At 42.7% G+C, this 25,356-nt stretch overlaps 1 protein-coding gene across 8 annotated transcripts in view; it reads right to left on the bottom strand.

Annotated features, from left to right (window-relative positions):
* Positions 1-25,356, bottom strand: part of SRGAP2 (SLIT-ROBO Rho GTPase activating protein 2) — a 218,242-nt gene that overhangs the window by 53,509 nt on the left and 139,377 nt on the right. For all 8 annotated transcript variants that reach the window (XM_045536572.1, XM_045536574.1, XM_045536573.1 and 5 more), the window contains exons 5-7: positions 13,490-13,552; positions 5,770-5,985; positions 4,996-5,124 (exon numbers count right to left, since the gene is read on the bottom strand). In XM_045536572.1, the coding sequence (XP_045392528.1) occupies positions 4,996-5,124; positions 5,770-5,985; positions 13,490-13,552 (408 nt within the window). The remainder of the gene's footprint in view (positions 1-4,995; positions 5,125-5,769; positions 5,986-13,489; positions 13,553-25,356) is intronic.

Here is a 25,356-nt window from a genome sequence, read left to right as displayed (position 1 = left end):
ACAGAATACATTCCCTTATTCTGTGACATGCCATTTCATCTCACCCCAACCAGAAGGCAAGCTTCCTGAGAGCCTGGCCAGTGTCTCATCCTTTTTTTATATCCCTCGCCATTAGGCCTTGCTCATAGCAGACATTTAATAAACTTCCCATTGATTGACTGATGCCACAAGTACAGATTCCAGCTTCTCAGGAAATAACACACTTAGGCTGAATACTGACCTAAGTCAAGTGTATAGATGAAGCCACTGAAGCCTTTTGTTTTGCTCAGTCTGTATGGCCAAAGGAAGGCTGGGAGTTTTCCCAGGCTGATGCACTGTCTCTCTTTACATAACAGTTCTGAAGCTTTTCTGTGTCCAGGAGTGGGGGTCTCACTCACAGCGTGCCCCCTGGCTCCTCCATGCCTCTAGCCAACCAGGGAGATTCACAAGAGTTTTTCCAGAATCTTGGCTATCTACATACCTGCAGGGGCAACAGGCAGAAACCGAGCCTTTAGCAAAGAAGCAGTATCTGGCAAGGTTAGGTAAGTGAGATCTGAATATTTCATCCTGTCCCCGGGAGAATCCCAGGAAGTAGAGGCAGCACATCATTTTGCTCACAATAGGGACGAAGCATGCTTTCCATGGCTTCTGATGAGTTCTGTGGCCATGCTGGGCTCCCCTAGCCATTTCTGGTTTATATAAATGTTTGATGAAAAATCTCTCAGGGGAAATCAAATTTTTATAAGAATTTAATGACAGCCCATCCAAATGTATTATGACTTGAGCTGATAGCCCATTAACCCTTTACCAGCTGATATCCTCACCCAGAGACTCTATAGAAGGCCTAGGAAAGAAAAATGAGTGTTTCATAACACCCACTTCAAGTTCACACAGAAGAGAAAAATAACTGCCCTTAATACAATTTCTTACTGAACAAGCCAAGTTCCCTCGTGTCTGACTTGGGTGCACCTGGTGTCACAGATTCTCTATCCATGTACATGGCACTCACAACACTCCAGCTACGCACGAGGACAATGCCCTGTTCTTCACTCATCCATCTGTTCCTGTGTAGAGAGAGCCACAGGAGTACGGGGGAGGAAGATTACATTCCAATGAGACTACAGTTCTTAGACACTATCAAATGAGCTCAGAATGTCTTTTTGGCTTGAAGTTAAGGTTTTCCTGGTGTATCAGATGCCTCACGTGGATCCCTATAGTCTGAGTTTAAATCTTGTGCCACACTATAAAAAGCAGTTGAAGGCTAGTCCTTGTGTCAGTGTAATGGCATCGACAAAAATAACTTCTTTTCACTTATGCTCAATGCCTTAAGCACACACTGAGCTTCAAAACCCTTAGGAAGGAGGCAGGATGGTGTATGGACAGATGGCAATGGACTGGAACAAGATTCATCCCCTGTCTTAAAGCAAGTTCTGGAGACTGTGGATGAGGATGCCAACATGCCCACTTACTCCTGCTCCTCACTTGCTCCTGCTCTAACTGTTGGCTCATTGCCAGAGCATCCTTTCAGCCCTTTTTATCGTATAGATCAGCAAGAAAAAGAAAGAAACTACTGATACACACAAACAACATGGATGAAGCACAGAAACATCATGCTGGGCAAAAGAAACCAGGTAGAAAAAAAAAAGTGTACACTGTACAATCCCATCTTTGTGAAGTTCTATAACAGGCACAATGAATTTGTAGTGAAAGAAATCGTAACAGTGGTTGCCTTGGGGTGGGGGATTGACTGGGAAGAGATAAGAGGAACTTTCTGAGGTGACAGAAATATATCTTTTGTCAAAATATTTATTCTATAACTTGACACAGATGTAGGTCACAAGCATCTATACATTTGTCAAAAACTATAGAAACTGTAACATTTAAATTCAGTCATTGTATGTAAATTATGTTAATACCTCAAAATGATATTAAAAGGCACAAAAAGAAAAACAAATTTTGCCTTAGGGGATCATCTTTTTCCTCTTCTTCCTCTTCCCTTCTTCCTTCAATGAACGTATAATGTGCTCGGCTGTGTACTAATGCACAGGGGCTACTGAGGTAAAGAAAACTCCTACTTCCTCCCCTCATGGAACTTACAGAGAAGACCTAGAGATCTTCCCCTGTTCACAGTACAGTGGCTCGCAAACTTCTTTGACCCCCAACTCAGAGTAAGAAATACATCGTATATTTTAACGCACGTGCACACACACACACACACACACACACACGTGCGCATGGGTGCAAGTGCATGTACACACACATGTAACATAAAAGTTTCACAAAATAAAACTTAACCTTACTAGTATGATACACACTGATATTTTCTTTCTAGTTCTAGTCTAGCCTAGTCTATTCATTTGAAAAAAACAGGTCAAACTCATAAAAGTGATTTCATGACTCCCCTAATGGATTTGACCCACAGTTTGAAAAACACTGTCATAGAGTCTATGAATACCTCCAGGGCAAAAACCACTACATTCCATTTGTATCCCTGAGGCTGAGCACATAGCCTCACCCCAAATAAATATTTACTGAACAATTATAGAGCAGAGTCATATTATCAGCTTTTTTTTAAAAAAAAAAATAATCTATTCTCATCCTAGGAAAAATATAAACAAGCAAAATAAAACAAGATTCAACCAAAACACAGCAGTAAAGAAATAAGAGCAACTTTACTATCCACGTGGCCTGGACTTGCTCACGGTGACCTAGGCCCATGCCCTACTGAGTGCTAAAGAGGCTTCTTTTTTTTTTTTTTTTTTTTTTTTTGAGACAGAGTTTCACTCTGTTGCCCGGGCTAGAGTGAGTGTCCTGGTGTCAGCCTTGCTCACAGCAACCTCAAACTCCTGGGCTCAAGCGATCCTCCTGCCTCAGCCTCCCGAGTAGCTGGGACTACAAGCATGAGCCACCATGCCCGGCTAATTTTTTTCTATATATATTTTTAGTTGCCCAAATCATTTCTTTCTATTTTTAGTAGAGACGGGGTCTCGCTCTTGCTCAGGCTGGTCTCGAACTCCTGAGCTCAAACGATCCGCCGGCCTCGGCCTCCCATAGTGCTGGGATTACAGGCGTGAGCCACCGCGCCCGGCCAAGAGGCTTCTTTTTCAGTGGCACTTTACACCTGTGAAATTAGGCTAACAGACGTTTTTTTTAAAATGCAGTGATAGTAAGAAATAAGACAGCTCGCTTCTTGGACTGATCTTAAGACACCTGCTCACACTTGATGGACAGTCTATGGGTAGCACAGGTAGTGAGTGAAATAGCAGTGTCTCCTCTTTCCCCCTGAGGTCAGCATTTCGGTGAAAAAGGTTGGGAACTTGCCCTGGGGGCAAAAGAAGGAGAAAGAACACACCAGTAGAAGAGGTATGACAGACCGCCTAGTCCAATTTTTTACCAAAAGCAAGGTACATAGCAGAAATTGTACATAAGAAAGAACTGATTCTCTTACTTATGCTGAGAATAGGCCTCTCTCCCAACAGCGAGGAGCTGCTCCCCTGAGGAGGAGAAAGGATCTTGTTTAGGGCTTTGACCTCCATTGAAGGACAGTGTTCAGATTGGCATCAACAAGCAGAGGGAACAAAGAGGTGCTTGGACAGGGACCAGGGCTCCACTTACCTAGTGAGACAATGACACTCAGGGCATTAAGAGACTAAAACCTACTGAATCAAAAATCCCTGGCTGAAGGGAGACAGGGATCTGTATTTTAGAAAAGTTGCCCAAGCAACTCTGACGTGAGGCCAGATTTAAGTACCAATGATCTAGTCCGGGTCTTCGGTTTGTTAGACGGGGCGAGGGACGGGGTAGGAAACAAAGCAGATTTCTAGAACAGTTCAGTGACAATCCTAGATGACCCAGCTAGTGATAGTGAATCTTAGACCAGAACTCCATATGATATTGTAAAGTGTGGCAGGTTTGCTTGTGGAGAAACTGAGGCAGGAAAGCATGAGAGGTCTGGCCAGAGTCTTGCAAGGCCCAGCTGCTGCCACCAAGAGCCTGAAGCGAATGTCAGGTGTCAGAGAGAAGACTGGGTGGGATACACCTCAAGCCCCGGAGACTGGGCTGCCAATGCTAATCAGCTAGCTCCAGACACCTCACTCTGATGACTAGAGGGGGAGGATAGAAAGGGTGTACTGACATAGCTTCACTTAAGACTGGATCAAGAACTGGGCCAGACTGGAGTCTGCAGGTGAGAGGGCTTACAAGATCCAACTATAAGGTTGGAGGAGAAATAGCAGGAAAAACAAGGCCAAGGCTGACTCACAAGGCCAAAGATAAAAAGCCTACCCCTTGTGCTTGCCCCATGCCAAATTATGTGCCTACTAACCTACTTTTCTCAATCATCTTTGCGCCACATACCAAAAAGAATGGGCCAGAGGTCAGGGTCATCTGGATGCCATCCTGATAGGACTCTCATTTGCAGTGTAACCTTGGGCAGGTAAGTCTCTTAACCCTGTGGGTCCCTACCTTCCTTATCTAGAAATTGGAGATAGCAATGCTTATCCATAAGGGTGATGTGAAAATCAAATGAGTTAATACAGAGAGACATTAAGTGCTTTTATGTATAATCATAAGGTATGGCACTCTAACTCTTTAGTTCTTGCCACTCAGTTCTGTGTTCAAGAAGCAGATGTAAGGGAGCATTTCCTGGCAGACAGAAGAGCACAGTGTTTACGAGCATGGGTTTAGGAATCAGACCTAGGTGAGCAAATTTTGCCTTTGTCATTTATAATATTAACTGACTCTGGGTAAATCACTAAATACTTTGAATGTTCATCTGTAAAAATAGAGATAATAATGCTTTCCTCCCAGAATTGCAGTGATGACTGAATGAGATAAACTATAAAGTGCTTCACCTAGTACTTGGTACAGGCAAGCCCCCTGGTGGATCACAGCTACTACCTTCATAATTGTTCTCAAAATGCCCCAGATGTCTGAACAACAGAATTGGGGAAGGTCTGACCAGGATTCTGAAACCAGAAAAGAGGTGCCCTTAGGCCCCTGGCTTTAAGCACTTACATCAATAAGGTCAGACAGGTCGTGGATGTAGTACTTGAAGACAGATGCATTGGTTGCCTCCAAAGCCAGCAAGTACTCGTTCCGGGCTTTAATGGCCTTCAGCTTATTCTCTGTGTACTTGGCTTGGCGCTGAAAAGGGAACAGAAGTTCAATTTTATTTTTTTTTAAGGGGAGATTGTTCTCTAAAAGATGAAAGTACAGTACATTCAAGAACCAGAATTGTGCTGCTACTCCCTATGCGCATCGGCCTTAAATTGGGTTCTAATTCTGTTTAATGAGATTCAAGGGCATAATGTAGATCATTTCAGGAGAGGTTAATGAGGCTCCCTACTTCAGATGCGTGCCCCACTTTGATTCTATCTTCAAATACCATTCTCCATCCTGGCGCTGCCACTCTGAAGGAGGTACCACTATCCTGTCCCTGAACACCTGGCACCTAAAGCCAAACCCTAGGTCTGCAGTCTCCTCCTATCACCTAAAGCAATAAAGCAATAGGATATTAAGCTGTATTTGGAAAATGGATTTGGAAAGGTGACTACTAGTTTTTGTTTATCTGCTAGAGGTTAAAAACTTGGAGCTACATGCCCAAGTTCTTCCAATGTCTACCTAGTATTCCCGCCAGGGCATAGCAAGGACTCACTTTTGGTCATTAGGCACTAAAGGAACCCAGAGCTTCCTTATTCTGGTCTTCCTGGTGCCCACTGGGAAAGTCCTATTAGTCTTGCCTTCCAGAACGTTGCCCCCCAGCCCCTATAGTTACCGGAGCGTACGTACCTTTTCCTTCATCTTCTCAATCTTCTTCACTGAGCTCCTCCGAACGTGTTTCTCCTCAATGCGGACGTTGGCTGTGGAGTCAGGGGAGCGTGGGGTCTGCCGGTCTTCCTGCTTGACCGATTTACCGATTTGCTTCTCCTCCTGCTTCTCTGCCTCCTTTAGCTTGCTCTGAGCACTGATGCTGTCGGCATTGTACATGTGATATGTCTTCATGACCTGCAAGACAGCCCCCGACCCCACCCCTAGAGGTCAAGCCAATGGGTCAATTCTCTGCTTTCCAGACTAACAGACTCAGCGGGACCTCTCCCCATGAAGCAATATCCTCGTACCCCTAAGGGAAAAATCCAGAAGCATTTGGTTTAGCAAACATTATATATTAAAGACCACTCTAAAGCACAGGAAAGCCGTATTTGAACTGAGTCAATGTGGCTTTTTATTGAAATGACTTCATGTCTGTGCATCATGTATTATTAACTTCTATTTATTATCATTTGTAATCATCACTCTTTTATATCAGCCGAGTGATTTCTATTGCTTAGTCGCCTCACAATACCAAGTAGATGGGAAACAACACCACCAGCCCTCAGACCCTGGGGGCAAAGCCTTCCCCGGCAGTTTAGGAACCCAAAGAGGGAAGTACGGCCTGTGGAGTAGCCTAGACTTTTCTGTTATTTTTCAGATATAAAATGGGGAAGAGAAAAAGGCTTCAAAAGCTCTTTCTGCTGGTCTGGCATTCTGGGGATCTGTCTGGCTTGCTTTATCCAGATCAAACACCTTCTCTCACAGCAACTAGAACCGCAGCAGCAATAACAACGGCAGCTGTCATTTACTGAGCACTTAGTACATTCCTGGCTTTGTGCCAAGTGTCACACACACATTTTCTCATTTCATCCTAGCAATTCTACGATCAGACAACAACCCAATGAAGACTGTAAATCTGCACAATTCAGGTAAGAGCCTGCCTGGGAAGGAGTAAAATCCGTATCAAGTATAGCTGGGGTTCCCACAGGAAGGAAGTACTATAAAAAGAGAGGGACGTAATTTTCAAATTTTCCATCACAGTGACTATCTAGGAGTCCAATCCTGTTTCTTAACAGGGAGGCCAGGAAGCCTGGAACTTGAGCTTGTTTCTAACCCTCCCAAACACACTACTTCCAGTCACACAGTGCCTGCTCTACTCGGCTGGAGCTTTCTGTTTCCACATAGGGAGCCTCCGGGTTCTTTCTAGGAATTAAAAATGCTTGATAACAAACCAAGCAATCTGAAGTTCAAGAGCGCTGAAATGTTCATGCCATGAGATTTCTTTGAGAGGGAGAATTAGAGAGTGTAGGACTTGGGGTGGATGTGCATAGTGTGTGTGTGGGGGGTGGTGGTGCTTAACGACAGAGGAAAGCAAGGGTACAATATTAATATTAATCTCTACCACTTAGTACATGCTGTGTGCCAGGGCTTTATGGATGTCACCTCATTTAATTCTCACAACTCTGTGAAAGACATGTTATTATTTATACTTCTAAAGATGAGGAAATAAGGCTCCAAGAGGTTAACTATCACACTCAAGGTCACATAACTAGTAAATGACAGAATCAGGATGTAAACCCAGGTCTGTGAGACTGCAAAGACTAAGTTCCTAGCCACTAAGCAGCAGTGACTCTCCTCTGCATAGGACTGGAGCTCAGTTAGTTGGGAAGAGAGGTTAAGAATAGTCCAGAGAGTCCTGAAAAGAGAAATTGCTTCTATTTATGAACCTGAGTTAGAGCAGTGTCTCAACGGGGGGCTATTTTGGCCCCCAGAGGACATTTGGCAATATATATACATATTTTTGATTGTCACAACTTTTGGGCTACTATTGGCATCTAGTGGGCACAGGCCAGGGATGCTGCTAAACACCCTATGCACAGAACAGCCCCCCACAACAAAGAATTGTCTGGCCTAAAATGTCAGTGGTGCTGAGGTTGAGAAAACCTGGGTTTGGGGCACTTTGCAGGTATATTCATAACCCTTAGGATTAGCTGGAGGTGAAGAAAGAAATAAAGAATATTGGGATACTAACAAAATCAAAGTACATTTGAGTCTGAATTATGTCTCATTTGGATGCATAATATTTTAAATCAGCTTCACCTTGTTCTGAACCTGACGCCATTTCCCCTAAGATCTAGCCTGATTATACTCTGCATATTCTCTATGCAGGAGAAACAATATTTTTAACAACCAATAGCATTCAGAAGCCTTTCTAAGTAATTCAAGTAGACCTCCAGCTTCCCAGGTTGACTAAGACATGGGAAAGAGGCACCTGCTATCCTTGCTGAATTAGGGTAGATGGGACAGATGATCCTTTTTTCTCTTTTTTCACGTGACTCTGACCAAGGGATTCAAAAACTGAAATGAACAGTCAAAACAATAAATGATTTTCTTAAAAAAGTGATTTTCTATTTCATGAAAGTGCATGATAGAGGAAACGCTATGAATGAACATAAGAGACAAAAAAGAGCTCAAAGAATACTGCCAACAAGACAACAAATGAAGTAATAAAAATCAGCAACTTATATTGTTCCTTTCCCCTAAAAAACATAAAAACCTCTTTTGTCAAAAGAGAGTAAAACACCACCTAGCCTAAGAAACTAAATTCCTGAGGGTAAGAACCACTTCTTCTTTTGTGTTTTCTTTTCTTCTCCACAGCTGGGAAATACGTCACATACGCAATGGTGGTTTTATAATCAAAGTGGCTGCCTCAAATGACTTAATGACACTGAAATCTCATCTCTGGGAAAATAAGGGAGAAACATTGCTAGTGTCCTCCAACTCCAGGGAAAACTGAGGTACCCAGAGGCTGAAGCTTGAATAAGTGATGCCAAAACAATTGAGGAAATGGGGAGGTCAAGATAGGACTTTGAGAAATATGTATAGTGAGGCAAATACAAACTAGGGGAAAAAAAATCAAAAGTCTAAATTCTCAGTTCTACATAGAATATTTACTTTACTTTGAAAAAATCAATATTGAATTCATGCATTTAGCTCTGCCCCCTCTCCAAGTCACACTAAAATAATAGAAAAAAGTTTTTATTACTTTTTAGGTATAAACTGAGGAAAACAAAAAGAATGGAAGCAGAAGCCAAAAAGCAGGTAGGCAAGTAGTAACTGGCCTACTGAACCCTAAGCTAAAAGTAGGGAGAGCTAAGAAGCAGCTAGACTTATATCACAGAAGCCCTAAGAGAAGTTGGTGGCAGTGGGATGAAGGTAGAGCTAAAAACAAGAGGAACTATTGAAAGTCTGGGAACAGTGAGACCCCCAGATCCTCTTCGCTACTGCAGTGGAAGACTAGGGGGTCCATGGACTAGGGGACACCAGGCTCAGCTGGGGATAGGGGTACTGAACTTAAACAGGAGGATCAACTGAAAATTCTACACCGAATGTTAAGATGCTCCAGGCCTCTTCACAACTCCACTCCCAGACATAAGTGGGAGATCAGAAAGGCCTTCTCTCAGTAATCTGAACACCCAAGATAAAAGACATAGAACTAGTGATGCTGGGGCTGCCCCAAGGACACAGTCTGATCACCCTACAGTAAAGTCCACAGTTGACACAGAACTTTTTAGTGCCTCCCTTTAAAATGTGAGCAGGCAGCTAAGGATTATCACACATTTAAGGAAATATCTAATGCCAAAGACTAAGACCAAAACTAGCAATCCAGAGGAAACAGTATACAGAGAGATGAAAACTTTGAAAACAATACATCAATAGTAGCCCTAGAGAGATAAATGAGAAATGAAAAGATATTGCATCATGAAACAAGAGCTGGATGCAACAAGTAGAGAACAATAAAAGAGTTCTTGGCAATTAAGATTCAATTCAAGTATTCCTCCGAGGAGCCTGACTTCATGCCTCTCCTCTGTGTAGACGTGTAGTGTAAGAGTTCTTATCACCTCACTTTTTACTTGCTGCTTTACTTTTCTGTCTCCCCTTATTAAAACTAAATCTTGAGTTTAGGGACATCTCTTCTTTTTGCATCTGTATTGCCTAGTGCCAGGATCAAATAGGCAAGCAGAATTGGGAGATTATTAACTGCCATTGTTTCGAGGGAACAGGTGCTAAATTCCAGTCTAAAGTAGCTCCACAAGCAAACAGCTGCTGCACCAAGTCAAGGGAATATATATTTAGGGAGGGTACAGAAGCGTAAGACCTCTGGGATATAACAGCTCCAGAGTGTCCCGAGCCCGCTTTTTTCCTTCTCAACTCTAGGGTTTTCTGGACCCTTCACACTCAGCCAATCCACATGGCTTCAGATACACTCCTCCTTCCTGTGGGGGCTTGCTGGGCCTTTTCAGACACAGCCTCTAGGTACAACTGAGGCAGAGAATCCCAGAGTACTTTGGGAAGCAGTGTGGTCTGACTTCAAAGGCATTCCTGGAGCATCAGTCAGAAAATGAAAACCACTTATGCCACAGCTCACAAACTAGCCAGCTCATCATGGGGGGAAAACCCATGGAGAAGAATGCTCGCTGGGGCTGCTCTCCGAATAGCAGCTGTGGGAAGCGGGCCCTGGCACAGAATGCCAAGTCAGGGAAATCAAAGGCCCTTCAGGCAGAAAAAGAGGAAGGTGCAGAGGGGCAGCTGGCCACTTATGGTGGGATTCTGGACCTCTTCCCAAAGGCATCTTTATTTGGGAACACCTGGGCCCTGTCCCTTGGATCATCAAGTTCAAAGGTACTTAAATTACCAACCTTTGGGGTAATCAGTCTGCCAAAAAGAAGTATCCATGGGCATCAGAGGTAGTTTTGAGGTAAGAAGAGCACTGAAAAATAGGGTGCATTTCTTACATCTTTGTTTCTTTTTCCCAGGGTCCCAAATAATTCTATTACCTACAAAGTCACTAAAATGAGAGGCCCTTTCCTGCCTTCCTGGTGAGCAAATAAGGAAGGGGAAAGCTCCTGATGAGAAGCTCTCCTTTATTCTCTTCCTGACTCCCCTGCAGAAATGTGTATACAGCAAGCGGCTTCCCAAGCCAGCATACAGTAGCTCCAGCTTCCTACTTGATGAAACCGCTACCCTATGCAAGGTAACCAAGCATCCTGTTTTACCCAGGAATTTTCCCAGGTTAAGCACTGAAAAGGCTCAAGTCTCAGGAAACTCCTCAGTTCTATGCAAACTGGGACAGTCACCCTAATCTCGTGGTGCCTTATTCAGGCCAGTCCTAAGTTTATCTCACCCTCCAGGAGAAACAACTCACATGTCTATTCTCTGAACTTTCTAACGGCCTGCAGAATCTACTAACTCATTTGACCCTTAACTATAGTCTGCTATTTCAGGAAGTATAACCCCCATTTATCCTGCCCCCAGGATATGGAGATACCAGTATGTGGAGTATATGGAGACACCAGGGTCACAGAGGCTTGAAGTATCTGCCAAGTTCACATAGCTAGTAGTCAAGACAGGGTAGAATCTAGGTTGCCTAACTCAGGAGACTCTAGTCACTAGACCAGGGCCTCTCAACCTTGGTCTTTTGACATTGTGGGCCAGATAATTCTTTGTTGTGGGGGGCTGTCCTGTGCATTGTAGGATTTTAGCAGCATCCCTGGCCTCTAAATCATTAGATGCCAGTAGCACCACCCATTCCTCCAGTTGTGACAACCAAATATGTCTGCAGGTATTGCCAAATATCCCCTTGGGAGAAAAATCACTGCTTATCACTGCACCAGACTTTTCTGCCTTCTCTGGAACTTTCTAGTGTCTTCTATTCCTTTTTTCGCTTCCCATTTCCCATTAGAGGAAAAAAATCAAATTTTAATTTAGGCCTTGGACAGATTATAGGAGTGTGCACCAATTCACCTCATGGCCAGGGACACCACACTTAGGCAATTCTCAGTTTGAACACCAGTGGGAAGATTTTATGCTCTGCCTTGAGTGTGGCCTCCCACAGTGGCCGGCAAAGCAGCTGGCCGATATATCGAACTGCCTGAAGTCTGCAGTCAGGAGTAGCAGCACGGCCCTCCTCATTCTTTCTCACTCCAACGCAGCTTACAGACTTTAATTTATTTTTTTTAAATCATTGCATATGAAAAGATCTAGGACTCTGGGTAAAAGCTAACAGATCCTTAGATTCTATTCTTCCTCTGCTGCCTCGAGTCACACTGCAGAAGTGGCACACTGGATTTGAGATGGTTTGAAGTTTGCTGGTTATCCAACCTACTCCTCCCTAGAAACAGCTGCAAATAGCAGAGGCTCAAGATGCTTATAGGAAAATAAAGGGATTTATATAATGACTACATGTGTCATTTTCTATCTTAGGGAATTCTCTGCCAGCAGAAAGGAGTAATAGCTCTTCTTGATGCCTAGTAGATGCTCTGAAAATAAAAAGCAGAAGTAAAGCATTAAAAAGACAAGTTTCAGGAAACCCATCTAGTCTGAAAATGGTTTGCATTGATGTGTTTCTATTTTTAAAAAGCCTTAACTTCATTTGAGAGAAGTGAAAACTTGGGAGCTGAACCAAAGGGTACCATCTAGCTACTTGGCTTTGGCGCAGAAGAGTCACCAAGTAGAAATTCAAAACAAACTGAGCATCACTGGAGACAAGTCATATGATTCTACCCTATTTACTCGCTTAACAGTTGCCATGACAAAATGGCCACACCTAGGCTTCTGGATCAAGAACATGGAATTCTCTGATCCCAAATGCTTGTGATGCATGTCACCAGTGCCTGTTCTTTCTCTGAGTTGAAAGAAGGAAGGAAGGAAGGAAGGAAGGAAGGAAGGAAGGAAGGAAGGAAGGAAGGAAGGAAGGAAGGAAGGAAGGAAAGAAGGGAGGGAGGGAGGGAGGAAGGAAGGAAGGAAGGCAGCAGGTAAGCAAGGAAACACAGGGAATCAATTTCACCTCCAAACAGGATAGGGCAACCCTGGAGAATGACACAGAGCACTGGCACAGGCAAATGGAAAAAGGGTCCCTGAAAGGTGTTAGCTGTGCAATTTAAGTATTCCCTGTATGACAACAGGAATTTCCTTGGTGTGCGTGTGCGTGAGAGTGTGTTTATTTTAATTATAATTAATGAAACATGGCTGGGGGAGAAACAAACACCACCCCCTCTCAGTGCATGAATTAACACACATCAGCCACAGGCATCATGTGCCTAAAGTGCCAGTCATTTCAGAACAGATTGTGTTCTCTTCTCCGAGCCCACAGCCTGCTTCTTCACTGAGGTTTGGCCTTTATAAAACTCCAGGAAGCTGGTGCAAAGTTCTCTCTGCACACTGATCCCTCATATTAGGGGCATTTAGGACTCTGTCCTTCCCCCTAGAGCACCTGCTCTAGTCTCAGGACTGTAGATTAATTCAAGATCTGATGCAAAACCTTGAACAATAAATACTTTCCAAGTGCAATGCAGGCTAGGTCCCTTGCCATTAGGTTCAGGGTCCCTTGTTTGCTACTAATGGGGTCAGCTGTGCTGGTGACCTGGGCCTTGGCTGGTCTATAGTGATTATGCCCCAAAGGAAGCCAGGACAAGCTTGCACAGCTGAGGAGGGATCTTATTTTGAGAGAGTACTTTTTGGCTCATTCGGTTTTGAAAATAACAGTGTGAGATAAGAGACGGGTGGGGTCACCCCCAATGGGGACCATGCACTGTCCTCAACCTCAGTTCAGTTCTGTTGCTGATGTGACTATGGCTGAAAGCTGCCAAATGCTGCTTCTCTCTGCTTGTTAAAGAGCCAAGCAACCCATCTGATTTACCGAGTAGAGCTCGTTCAGGACCTTCATCAAATCATCTTGGAGCTGCTGGCCGACTTCTTTACTCTGCAAGGAAAGAGGAATGAAGGTTAATTGGGAAACAGAAGGAGGAAGGAGGGGGCAACAAAGACAAGGCAGCATCAGCTCTACAAATAACCCAGACTCAATTAAGGCCCATTATTTAACCCAGCAAATCAGATAACCACTCCAATCAGACCCAATTATGGTCAGATTACTCAAAGAGTTTTAATAAAATGAAATGTGCCCTTTCTGTAGCCTAGCAAAGGCAATCATGTGGAGGGAGGGTTGTAGCCTTTGATTTTTCTATTGGTCCCCAAAGAGCAGTCCTGAAAGCCACATCCTACCTAGCAACTGTTGTTAGGTGGAACATACTTGCTCAGATACTTGTAAGTCAAGCATTCCAGAGGATTGCAAAGCAAAGTTAAGATGTATATGAAATAGGATGAGATAGGAAAAATAATATAAACATTTAAGGACTTCAAAGTCCCTAACTAAATAGGAAACTCCAAGCAGAAAGGAACTATATTTCTCGCTTGCTTTATTTCAACCCCAAATGCCCAGGGCAGTGGTACCTCAATATCGACTACTTGCGAGATTAGCTAATGTTACTTGATTCTGATAATATATGTTAAGGGGTCTCCAACTGGTTAATTCTGAGCAGTAGTAGCTCTCAGATTCTTTGCTGCTGCCACCCAAGACTGACATCTGCACAGAGAGAGCAGCAAAAAATAGAGAAGAATGAGGAAGCAGGAAGGAAACTGTCACACCTTCTATACTGAGTGTTACATGCCAAGCCCAAGAGAGTAGGGGGATAAAACTGATTGGCAACATTGGGTCATTGAGAGGGGAAGCCCTTGTTTTATCTTCTTCAATCTCCTTCTAGTTCTTTCCTACTAAAAAGTCAGATACTAAAAATGCCCTCCAAACAGAAGGAATAATACTGCCCCCCACTTCCCCATAGATTAGCTCCTAGGCAGAGAAAGGAAGAGGACTTTCATGTCAGAAATATATTAATATCTTGCTTTTTATCAAGACACATCTTTACCTTAAAAATATTTTTTCTGATTACAAATGTAATATATGTTTATTGTAATAAATAAGGAAACTGTAGAAAACCTCAGAAAACAAGAACAACCCTTAATTTCTATCACTAAGAAATCACCACTCTAGACTTTGTTATATATTTTTCTAATCATCTCTCTCATTATTTATTTTTACAAAATTGGGATGGCATTATAAACTCTGTTTTGTAACTTATTCACAAATATGTTGTGAGCATTTCCCCATGTATTATTCCTTTATTGCATTTTAATATATATTGACATAGCTCCTATTCTTGGACATTTACTTTGTTTCCAAATTTCTGTGATAAAAAATGTGATGTATTAAATTACTTTGTATATAATCTATGCACACACCTTTCATTATTTTCTCCTACAAGTAACATTGCTAGGTCAAAGACTACCCATTTATACTGTTAAATTGCCCTTGAGAAAAACTATACCAATTTAAAATACCACCAGCAGCATGTAAAAATGCTATTTCACTTTTTTCTTGTGTTGACAATTTGATGTGCTATCCTATTGTAATTTGCAGTCCTTTGATTCTAGTCAATCATGTTTATCAGTCATTTCCATTTTTCCTTTATGGTTTACTATTTGTCTATTAAGATATTCACTATTAAATACAACATATGTGTGACCTCTGTCATGAGCAAGCATGAATTTTTACCCCTGGTAGTGGGGAAAGGGGTGGAAGGTGCCTTAAATTAGGAACCGCAAGAGTCTCCTTCTATTCCCAGCTCTTCCATTGCCAAGAAAATAACTTTGGACAACCTGGTTCATCTCTCTGGGCCTCTATTTTCCTTTCCATAAAATGAAAGCCTTCAGCTAAAACCTCTCTACGGTATTTTCCAATTTTTGCCATTCTGTGATCCTACAAGGTCTTTTGCCTGGCTTCCTGAGTCCATATTAGTTTCAAACACCACTTTACTCCTTCAGTGACAGTTGGTTTGCTACACACCATAGCATAGAAGATAATGAGCAAGTTCTCCTTAGCGACCCAGATGCCCTACAAATGGATGGCTTCGGGGGCACCTTGCCAGTCTTAAATCCACCATTCCCGGCGTCTCCCCTGCAATGACCTCCGCTGCTGGGAGAAGCCACGAGAGGGAATGCCCTGCCTCTACGCTCTCACATACCGGCCTCTCCTTCCCATTGAGAAAAGCTGAGCTTCACGGAAGCAGCAGAGGCCCAAGGAGGTGAAGTGAGGCAAAATGACTCACTGCCAGCCCAGAGTCAGCAACCAGGTCAGGAAGTGACCACAGTATCACTTCCCGCTGCCCTGCCCTCCCACCTCCAGGCCAGCTCCCCCTACCAGCCTCCCCTCTTCTCTTACTACTTCCTTATGTTTAAATGGCAGAGGTTAAAGGAGAAAGCTCCTATTCCTCCACCCTGTTGCTTACCCAGGACTTAAATAACTTAGTCCCAGAGTGGCGAAGGGGGGAGAAGGGGAGAAGGGGGAAAGTGTAACCAATAAAATAGCAATTAAGCCCAGGCAGATGTTTCCTTTCATGTACTGATTAGTTGGGAGGACCCCTCAACTATTATCCCTGTTTATTTGAACAGGCTGCTGAAGCAATCTAACTTACCGCTCCCTCTGGCTGAGGGCTGGGCTGGGAATACACAAGTAGCTCACCCTTTTAAAATGTACGATAAAGGCCCTAGCAATCAGGCACAATTCTGACACAAGGCGAGAGGCAGGAGATTGTCAGCGTCTCTCCTTTCACAGATGATAAAAGGCAAACCCGTGCTCTATTTCAGAAACCGTAACTGTGTGCCCTTGGTGGAAAGCATGGCCCCAGGAAGGGCTTCCGTGCTCGCCACTGCGGAGGGGCTGGCCTAGCTGGGAAGCCACAAGGGGGCCCCACCCAAAGACAAGGGGGACATTTATTCCCGGGAACAACAAAACCTGATGAGGCTGAGTACATGACAATGAAGACTGTAGAGCCTTTCCGCTCCCTATAAAAAAGCAAGAGGTTTCTAGGCAGGGAAGAAAAAGAGAATTTACAGAGTAGTCTTTGTGCACTAATATACAGCCCGCATGTCTTTTCTTTAAAATTTCTTGGAAGAGAATGAGTCATCTAAACATTGCAGGAAACCAAATGGAAGTGGGGGGGGGGTGGAAATTACTTTGGGCAAAGTTTGTCTCTTAAATGTTTGCATAGTAATCTTTGCCTGGAAAAAAAAAAGATGCCTAAATTTAGAATAGAGATGTGGCACAGTTAACAATGCTCGTTCTGTGGGATGGGAAGTGAGATGGTGTGCTTAGGCTGGGCTCTTTTATTTTGAAACTCACCACAACCATTTGGCCAGAGTATGCTTCACTCTGCCTGCTGCCTAGGAGAGGCTGATCAGACGACAATGAGATTGCAACAGCTCCTGCCAGTTGTGGGCTTACAAAATGGGTAGGGAAGCTTCCTTTTGCAACAGATAACAGCCATGGAAACAGAACTGAAATGCACAGCACCATCTCCTCAAGACTGTGATGTTCCAAAGTCCCCTTGCTCACAGAAAGGATACAGGAGCAGAAATGCATGGAAACATGAGGCTACACGGTCTGGGCTACCGGGACACTAGGCTGGTCATTCACCTTCGGTCCTCTTTAAATCTGTACATTTCCTGGGCCTGGATGGGCTTGCCTATTAACATTTCCCAAAGAACATCAATTATGAAAGGGTTTTCCAACCAGTTCTCATCAGGGAAATTACCTATTATCCCATTCTCTATTTACATGAGCACTAATGTGCTTTCCAAGCTGGGATTGAGGTGGGGCTGTTGTTTATTGGCTATCTACACTTCAAAGCTGTATCATTTGACCGGCCCCAAATTGCCCCCCATTTGCATGAAAGAGGTGGAGGGGAGAGGAAGTCATGTCTCTGCCATGTGGTGCGATGAGAGCTAATTTCAGCCTCATCCCAAGACTGAGCCTGTCAGCAGGTAGAAACAGTAGGGCCATTTAGTTCTGTGCTGATTAGCCTGTGTCAGCAGTTTTCCAAAAAAGAATCTAATTTTCAAGGGCGCATATATCCTCTACCAGCACTAGCATCCCCTCCTCACCCCAAAGATTCTTCAGAGATCAACTGTTAAAAAATTTCAGTTTAAAATTAAATTTACTTTTACAGATTTCAGAGGAAAGGGATAGGACCCTATATTAAGCTCTGGCAGCAGGAGAAATGCCACCAGACATAAGGTGATGGTTTCAGGGGTACTCGCTCACCACTTCAAAGAGGCCAAGTTTCATGAGCTGGCATTTTGCCGGAAATGCTTTTGGTGGGGAGGACAGGGCTAAAAGGAGTGGCTGTTTGGCAGCCGGGCGAGGCTAGGTGATGGTGGGCATGTGTCTGGCCTCTTCCCCACCTAGTTCAGTCTACCAAAATAGGTGGCTCAGTGTGAGGCTGGGTGCTGAGGTTGCAGGGGTTCAGAGGGTGATGATGCAGCAGGTCAGAGCTCAGGAATGACTTCCAGATTTCCCCTCAACCATGCTACTTGCATATATGCAAGCAAGGCTCATTTCTATCCAGCATTTACTTATTGGTTTGGATACTACGTTGATGGCTCTAATAAAAGCTGAGCTCCAGTTAGGACCTTATACTCTGGGGAGCCCAAGGATGTATAAAATATAAATATACTGAATTGTAAGACTTTCATAAAGAGGTAGGCTAGGAGCTGCCACAAGAGGGACACCAGAGGTGCTTTTGCCTCCTGAAGATGGGTAGACCAGGATGTTCAAAAAATACACTTTTTATTGTAACATAGTATAATATGCGTCCTTACAATAAAAGTACTTATGTGTAGTACATGTAATATTTCCTACTCTTTCCTATTTTTTTATGTTGTCTTAATTCACTAAACTTATTTGACAACTCATTAATGAGTCACTATACACAGGTTTAAAAAGACTGGGTACATACAAAAGACTGTCATTGTGGAATTAATAAAGAAAATAGCAGTTTAAGGGCAAGAGCCCACCAACCAAGACAGGAGCTAAATAACTTGCCCTCTTGAGGTGGCCGATTGGATGTTTCAAAGCAGATTCAATTACTGGATCCTGGCAAGGGAGAAGTGGCTGGATTTCAGGGAGTGAGCAATAAAGAATCCATCAGCAAATATTTATAGAACCTCTATTATGTGTCAGGCACTTGTGGTTTGAATACAAAACAGACAGCTTAAAAGTTTACAATCTGCTGAGAAAGATGGGTATTAATCTGATGTCTGAGCCCATCAGAATGCAATTCTTCCAATCTCAAAGGCATTACTAGAAATGAAATTTCTTAAAGTTAGTTTTCAGTTTAAGATCAATTTTTGTTCCTATCTCAGCCAAGAGGTTTCCACACTATAACCTAACTCCAGAGCAAGTGAGATGTTGAATCCAGCTTGCCAGAAACAGATTTCAAAAAATCCAGCTATTAGACAGTAACTTCTTTTTCTTTAATTTTGCCCTTCTAACTTAGTAATAGATATCTCAGGTTATAATGCTATTGCTTCAGAATCAGTGACTCCCAAAGCGGTCACATTCCATTTTTAAAGAATCCCTTGAGCTTGCAAGCACCATAAAAACTAATCTTACTGGTAGCTCCTTCACTCAGAAGTTAATGGGTATTGTTAAGCTTTCCTAGTGACAAAGTTATATATTAAAAGAAAATGTCAGAAACTCGACATAATTTAAGGTCCAATACATGTTTCAGGATTCACTTCTGAAATATTAATGGTTTCTCAACTTGATTTCTGTTTAATCATCTGAAAAACTAAGTCTAAAAAAAAATCCCAAAGCTACTAAAACTTGAAACCATCTAAAACTAATGGAAGACACAGATGATAACTTTTGAAGCATCTTTCTGAATCCTCTGTGGTGCTCAGCTCACCGCTTGGTACACAACAGCCATAAAATAATCAGCTATTGAATCAATTAAATCAAAGTTTAGTTCACGCTTAAACACTATGCTTTCACATAATGACAAGAAGAAAACAATATAGTGGCATTTTCTTCACATAGATTATTAAAAGTGGAAACTCCATCAGAGGTTACCCACATGAACTCCCTTTGGTTACACTTCAGAGATGAGCCCAGAAAGTTGAAATGACTTTTCCAGAGTCACACAGCTATTCAGTATTCTATCATGGACCACAGGCAGTATTAGAAGAAGGTTAAATGTGCAGGCTCTGAAGCACGGTTTGAATCCTGCTTCCACTCTGCAATTATATGACCTTGGGTAAATTATTTAACCACTCTGTGCCTCAGCTTCCACATCTGTAAAATAGGGTAACAATAATAATGAGATAATCTGTGTAAAGGGTTTAAAACAGAATCTAGCACCTAGTATGTTCAACAAATGTTAGCTAATATTAACATTAGAACCCAGCCTTCTCAACACCCACTTAAGTACTCTTTCCACTGTACTATGCTGCCTCCTTATGTACTCTCAAATATGTTAATGACATGTGGACTTGCAAAGGCCTCTGGAAGCTACTTCCCAGGCATGATTCCTCCAAGAGGAGCTCTATGAACCCACAGAGGAAAAGGTTCTTCGTTTTTCCTAATGTCTGCTGTTGCACAATCTATTTTTCTCTCCAGTTTTAGTAAGAACTAAAGTAACAATGACTCTGTAAGAGATAATGCAATTTTCCTGAGGAAAGAAAACAAAACAAAACAAAAACTCAAAATAAAGATGGAAAAAGTATTTGGCAGAAAGGAGGAAATGGTGGGTCTGGGGGTGGTGGAAAGAAATTAAGGAGGATGTAATTACCTTCTATTCCTCCAGGTAGGTTAAACAGAAAAGATCCTCAGCAGTACAACTAGGACATGATTCAACTGGGGTCATAAATTAAACATCCAAAAGTAGGAGCTCCCTACTACTTAGGTCACAGAATACCAAGACTACCCATGATCAAGTTCTGGTTTAATAAAATCTAGGATCTTCTCTAGGGTACTTGTTTCTGAAAGCCATTTCCTTAAGGCTTTTTCCAGGAGCTCTGGAATATGTGAGCAGTAACACTTGATTGATAACCCACAAGTAATACCAGTGGCTCTGGGAAAACATCCATTCCTTGACATGGATTCAGCTTCTACCCTCTGTGAATGCTCACTATGCTCTGTTACAACTGACCAAAGCCCCTTGTCAGGGAAACACATAATCCAGACAACATTGAGTACCACTGGGCTGGGACAGGGGAGTTGGGGGTTGGGGCAGGAAGAGGCTAAAGGCCTTCTGCTCTCCTAGGACCTCTGACAGCATAGTCCTATAACATTCTGAACGTTCCTCCATGGTTGTTTTACTCTCTTTGAATGATCTGTCCTAATACTAAGAAAATGTGCTCAAAACAACATCCCTTAAAATGAAAGAGATAATCAAGTCTGAGATTTGAGTGGGGGTGTAAGGTCTTCAGGCCCCGATCTCTCACACCAAAGCATTTCTTGAAGTCATTCTGAAGATGAGCGATCACCCATTTCCCAAGCAGGACACTAAAGGCATAGAAATGGTATCTAGGTGACTGTGGGCACCCTTGAGTAGACTAGGACACAAGGGACAAAAGACACAAAAGCAAACAGACAATACGAGAGCTCAAATCTCTCAGCAGCTGTAAAATGAACTCAGGAGGAAAAGCAATCAGTGGCTTGGAACTGGGAGAGAAGAGGGGAAAAAAAGAGCCAGAATGATAAGGTGCTTGAAAGCACATGCCCTACTCCAGTAAGAAATTCTAGGAGCTGGGGGTTGGGAAGAATGCCTGTGTGGCTCCCAGATGGCTGGGCCAGGAGGCTGGAAGAACAGGAGTTAATAGAGCTCATGTGAAAGTTGGCAGTGTGACTACCAAGAGGAGGGCAGCCTGGTAGGAAGTAAAACAGTCAGCAGCACCCGTACAGGAAATGCCTGGGGCACTGGGAAAATCGCTGATAAAATACTTTTAAAAGAAAGAGGAACTCAGCAGCAAAGCCAATTTATTGAGGGATCTGTGTAGTTTTAGAAGTCTTGGAGTTGTCTTAGACTCCTACTGTCGAGGGAAGAGGCTCCTGAGGTTTCAATTATGTAAAGAGCACTTTCCTTTTTTCTTCTAGAGACAGGGTCTTGCTCTGCTGCCCAGGCTGGAATGCGGTGGCAGTCATAGCTCACTGAAGCCTCAAACTCCTGAGCTCAAGTGATGTTCCTGCCTCAGCCTCCCAAGTAGCTGAGGCACACCACCATGCCTGGCTAATTTTTAAAAAAATATTTTGTAGAGATAAGATCTTGCCGTGTTGCCCAGGCTGGTCTCAAACTCCTGGCCTCAAGTGATCCTCCCACCTTAGCTTCCCAAAGTGCTGCGATTATGGGCATGAGCCTGGCCTGAGAGCATTTTCTTGACACCCCCGGTGCCAGGGTTGGCCATAAGAGGAGCATAAAGCCAACTTTCCATGTGCTTGTTGGTCATTTGTATATTTTCTTTGGAGAAATGCCTATTCAAGTCTTTTGTCTATTTTTTAATTGGGTTGTTTGTCTTTTTGTTGTTGAGTTGTAAGAGTTCTTTATTTATTCTGGATACTAGACTCTTATTAGATAAATGATTTGAAAATATTTTTTCTCATTTTATAAATTGTCTTTTCATTTTCTTGATAGTGTCCTTTAAAGCACAGAAGTTTTTGATTTTCATGAAATTCAACTTATTTATTTTTTCTTTTGTTGCCTGTGCTTTGGTGTCATATCTAAGAAACTATAGCCTAATTCAAGATCATGAAGATGACTTAGACCTATATTTTCTTCTAAGAGTCTTTTAGGTTTAGCCATTTATGTCTTTGATTCATTTTGAGCTGATTCTTTATTATTTCTAGTTTTGTTCTTATCAGTTCTTATCATTTAATTTCATAAACATATTAAACATAGTTAATTTAAAGTTTGTGTCTGACAACACCATTACCTGGATCTCCTGTGAGTCTGTTGTTTCTCCTAGTTTTTGGTCACAGATCTTATTTCCTCATATGCCTAGTTATTTATAATCGAGTGCCAAACATTATATATGAAAAACAGTGAGAGATATATTAGGCCTAGGATAACACTATCTTCCTCTAGAGAAGATTTAAATTTGCTCCTAGCCACTAGCTATCCTAGATCACCTTAACTCAATTAGAGATTAAGATAACTTGAAGCTAGGCTTTAATCCTTGTGAGATTGCTGAAGTCTATTTCTGCCTTACTCTTACTTCTAAGTTATATCCCTTTGGTGTCTCAAAGCCTGGGGGAATTTTACCAGGGTGCCCCTTCCTTGGTCTTAAATTCCAGTTTTTATCCTACTAGCCCAATCTATTAAAAGATCTGCTCAGCTTCTCACCTCTCAGTGTTCTTTTCTAGAATGGTAGATGCCTCTTGGGAGAAAGCAGCTCCAATGAAGTAAAAGAGTTGGTCTGAGTTACCTAAGCTGCTATTTCCAGAAGCATATCTCTAAATTTAAACTCTGAACACAGATTATTATATGTTTATTTGTATTTCTCACCAGGTCCAGTGCAATTCCAGCTACCTAATAAGTACTGAAATGTGCTTTGTATGAAAGAATGAATGGATACTGGTGATAGTGAAGGCTTACCACACTTTTGTTTTCAAGTTGTTCATTTCCCAGGACATGGTAACCAAAGCATTCTGGTCAAACAAGAGAAAAGCAAGCCTGAGGTTTTAAATATGGTTCCTCATTACTTCCTTAGGGGCTTTTCAAAAACCACAGTCCATGAAAGAGAAAGAGGAGACTGAATTTACCTCAAATAAAGGGCATCTTTGAAGTTAGCTGAGTTATTAAGAATCCAGATTCAAATCTCAGAGATCCTCTGGTGACCCCCAAGTTCACCAAAAGGAGGAATTCTACAAGAAGTTCGAAAAATGAACACATACAAAAGTATTCTATTGGGGCCATTTGGGGCCTGAGGAGGATTTGGGCATCTAGTTCCTGAGAACATATGTGAGAATGTCGGCTTTACCAGCCATCTCAAATTCTATGACAGCGTACTGGCCTTTCCTAAGTGATACTAGCATAAAAATGGAAAGAAGTAATCATTAATCTCTCTCCAATACATGGCCACGTGCTGTTGATTTTTCCTTCACGATACATCTGACATCTGTCTCCTTTTCATTCCTCCTGTCACGGCTACCACATCGCAGGCCCTTATTACCCTGTCCCTGAATTAGAGGCCCAGTCTTTTTGAGACAGCAGCACTATGGTAACATTTTCCTATGAATAAACCTTCCACGGTTCCCCAGTGTCCGAGTAAGGTGTGTTCATTCAGAGCTCTTAGTGCTCTTAGTGTGGCATTCAGGGCTCTTTTCAGCTTTGTCTCAGCTACTCTCCTCGTCACACTCTGATTTAGCCAAACCTTTCACTCACCACCCTTTGAAGAGTGCTCACACATTTCTGTGCTTTCATCCCAAAGCCTGATCCTTCCATATGGAATGTCCTTCCATTCCAACTGCCTCTCCACACTCACCAACTCCTCTCTTTTTCATCATTAAATACTGAAATCATTTTCATTCACTAAAAACACAGCTCAGATTTCATCCCTCTACTTGCTGCACATAAAGCACTTAGTACTTATAGATGCTAAAGCTTAGACAGGTCAAGCAATTTGCCCACGGGAACATCTACTAAATGGTGGAGTCAGAATGTGAACTCACAAACTCCTGTTCAGTGCTATTTTGTCTTATTGGTATTCTCCTCATCTTGTACAATGCTTTGCATATCGTAAGTACCCAATAATTATTGGATAAAGATGAGAGGGAAGAAAGGCCATAAATTTTCATAGCAAGAAAGAGAGGAATAATACAAGAGAATATTCTTGATTTATCGTTTTTTAAATCCTCAGGTATATACTGCTGGAAAAGTTGTGATTCCATCTGTTCAAAAGAGAATCATATATGCAGAGCTATAAAAATAAGCTGTAAGGATATTCTGGTGAAAGGAAAGGAATCCAAAACTTAATCAGCTTTTAAATCCCTTTGCTGTATTTGGATGGCTGGCAGTTCAAAGGGCAAATGGCAAAAGCATGTCTCATGAAGCACCCTGGCCATGGTACAGATGGAACTAAGCCAAGGGGGTTACCCCGCTAGAAAGCGTTACTGCTTTCCCACTGACCCGCACGGTCCCGGGAAAGCCTTCAACAGTCCATCTGTTCTTCACTTTGGTCTTCAGACTTAAGGATGAATAAGAGGAGGATGATGGGCAAATGACAAGTGTGGGCACTGCTTCTCGTTCTTGCCCTATAGGGTTCAGGCAATAATCTTCTTGGGGAGCCCCAAAGAAGAGGGTAGAAAGAGGCTGAAGACAATGGGTGCTTTCAGGAGTCCTCTTAATACCCAGAGGAGAAGCAAAGAGCAGAGAGAAGGTTTGAACACCCAGGGGAAAGGAAACCACTTCTTAATCCCTTCCAAAAGCAAGGACCATGATCAAAGAATTGCTTGCTGTAGTTATAGCAAAAAGAAAGCAACAGCATGCCTTACTGCATTCCTCCCTTTCCATGCCAGGCTGTCTTCTCAACTCGAGATGAAGAGCATGGCTGCTGGCTGGGCTCTCCCCGCAATCACCCCCACCCCCCCAACTCCTGGGGACAATTGAGCTGTGTCTCCAGCATGTGTGGAGCTGCAGGTCATGGCCATATTTAACGAGAACATTCATTCTCCACAGGCACTACAAGGCTCCTCAAAACGCCCTTTGTGAGACTGTGCCTCTCTCTCCACCCCCCTTGACACTAATTTAATCAAGATGTCCTTCTAGCTGTAGATGGGGTGGACTTGTCGGTTCCGCATTCCTTGTGGCATTAGGACTTCGAAGCCAAATACATAGG

The sequence above is a fragment of the Lemur catta genome, chromosome 23 (genome assembly GCF_020740605.2).
Source record: "Lemur catta isolate mLemCat1 chromosome 23, mLemCat1.pri, whole genome shotgun sequence".
NCBI lineage: Eukaryota > Metazoa > Chordata > Mammalia > Primates > Lemuridae > Lemur > Lemur catta.
The sequence above is the reverse complement of the archived record's forward strand: the minus strand, read 5'-3'. Positions and strand labels throughout refer to the sequence as shown.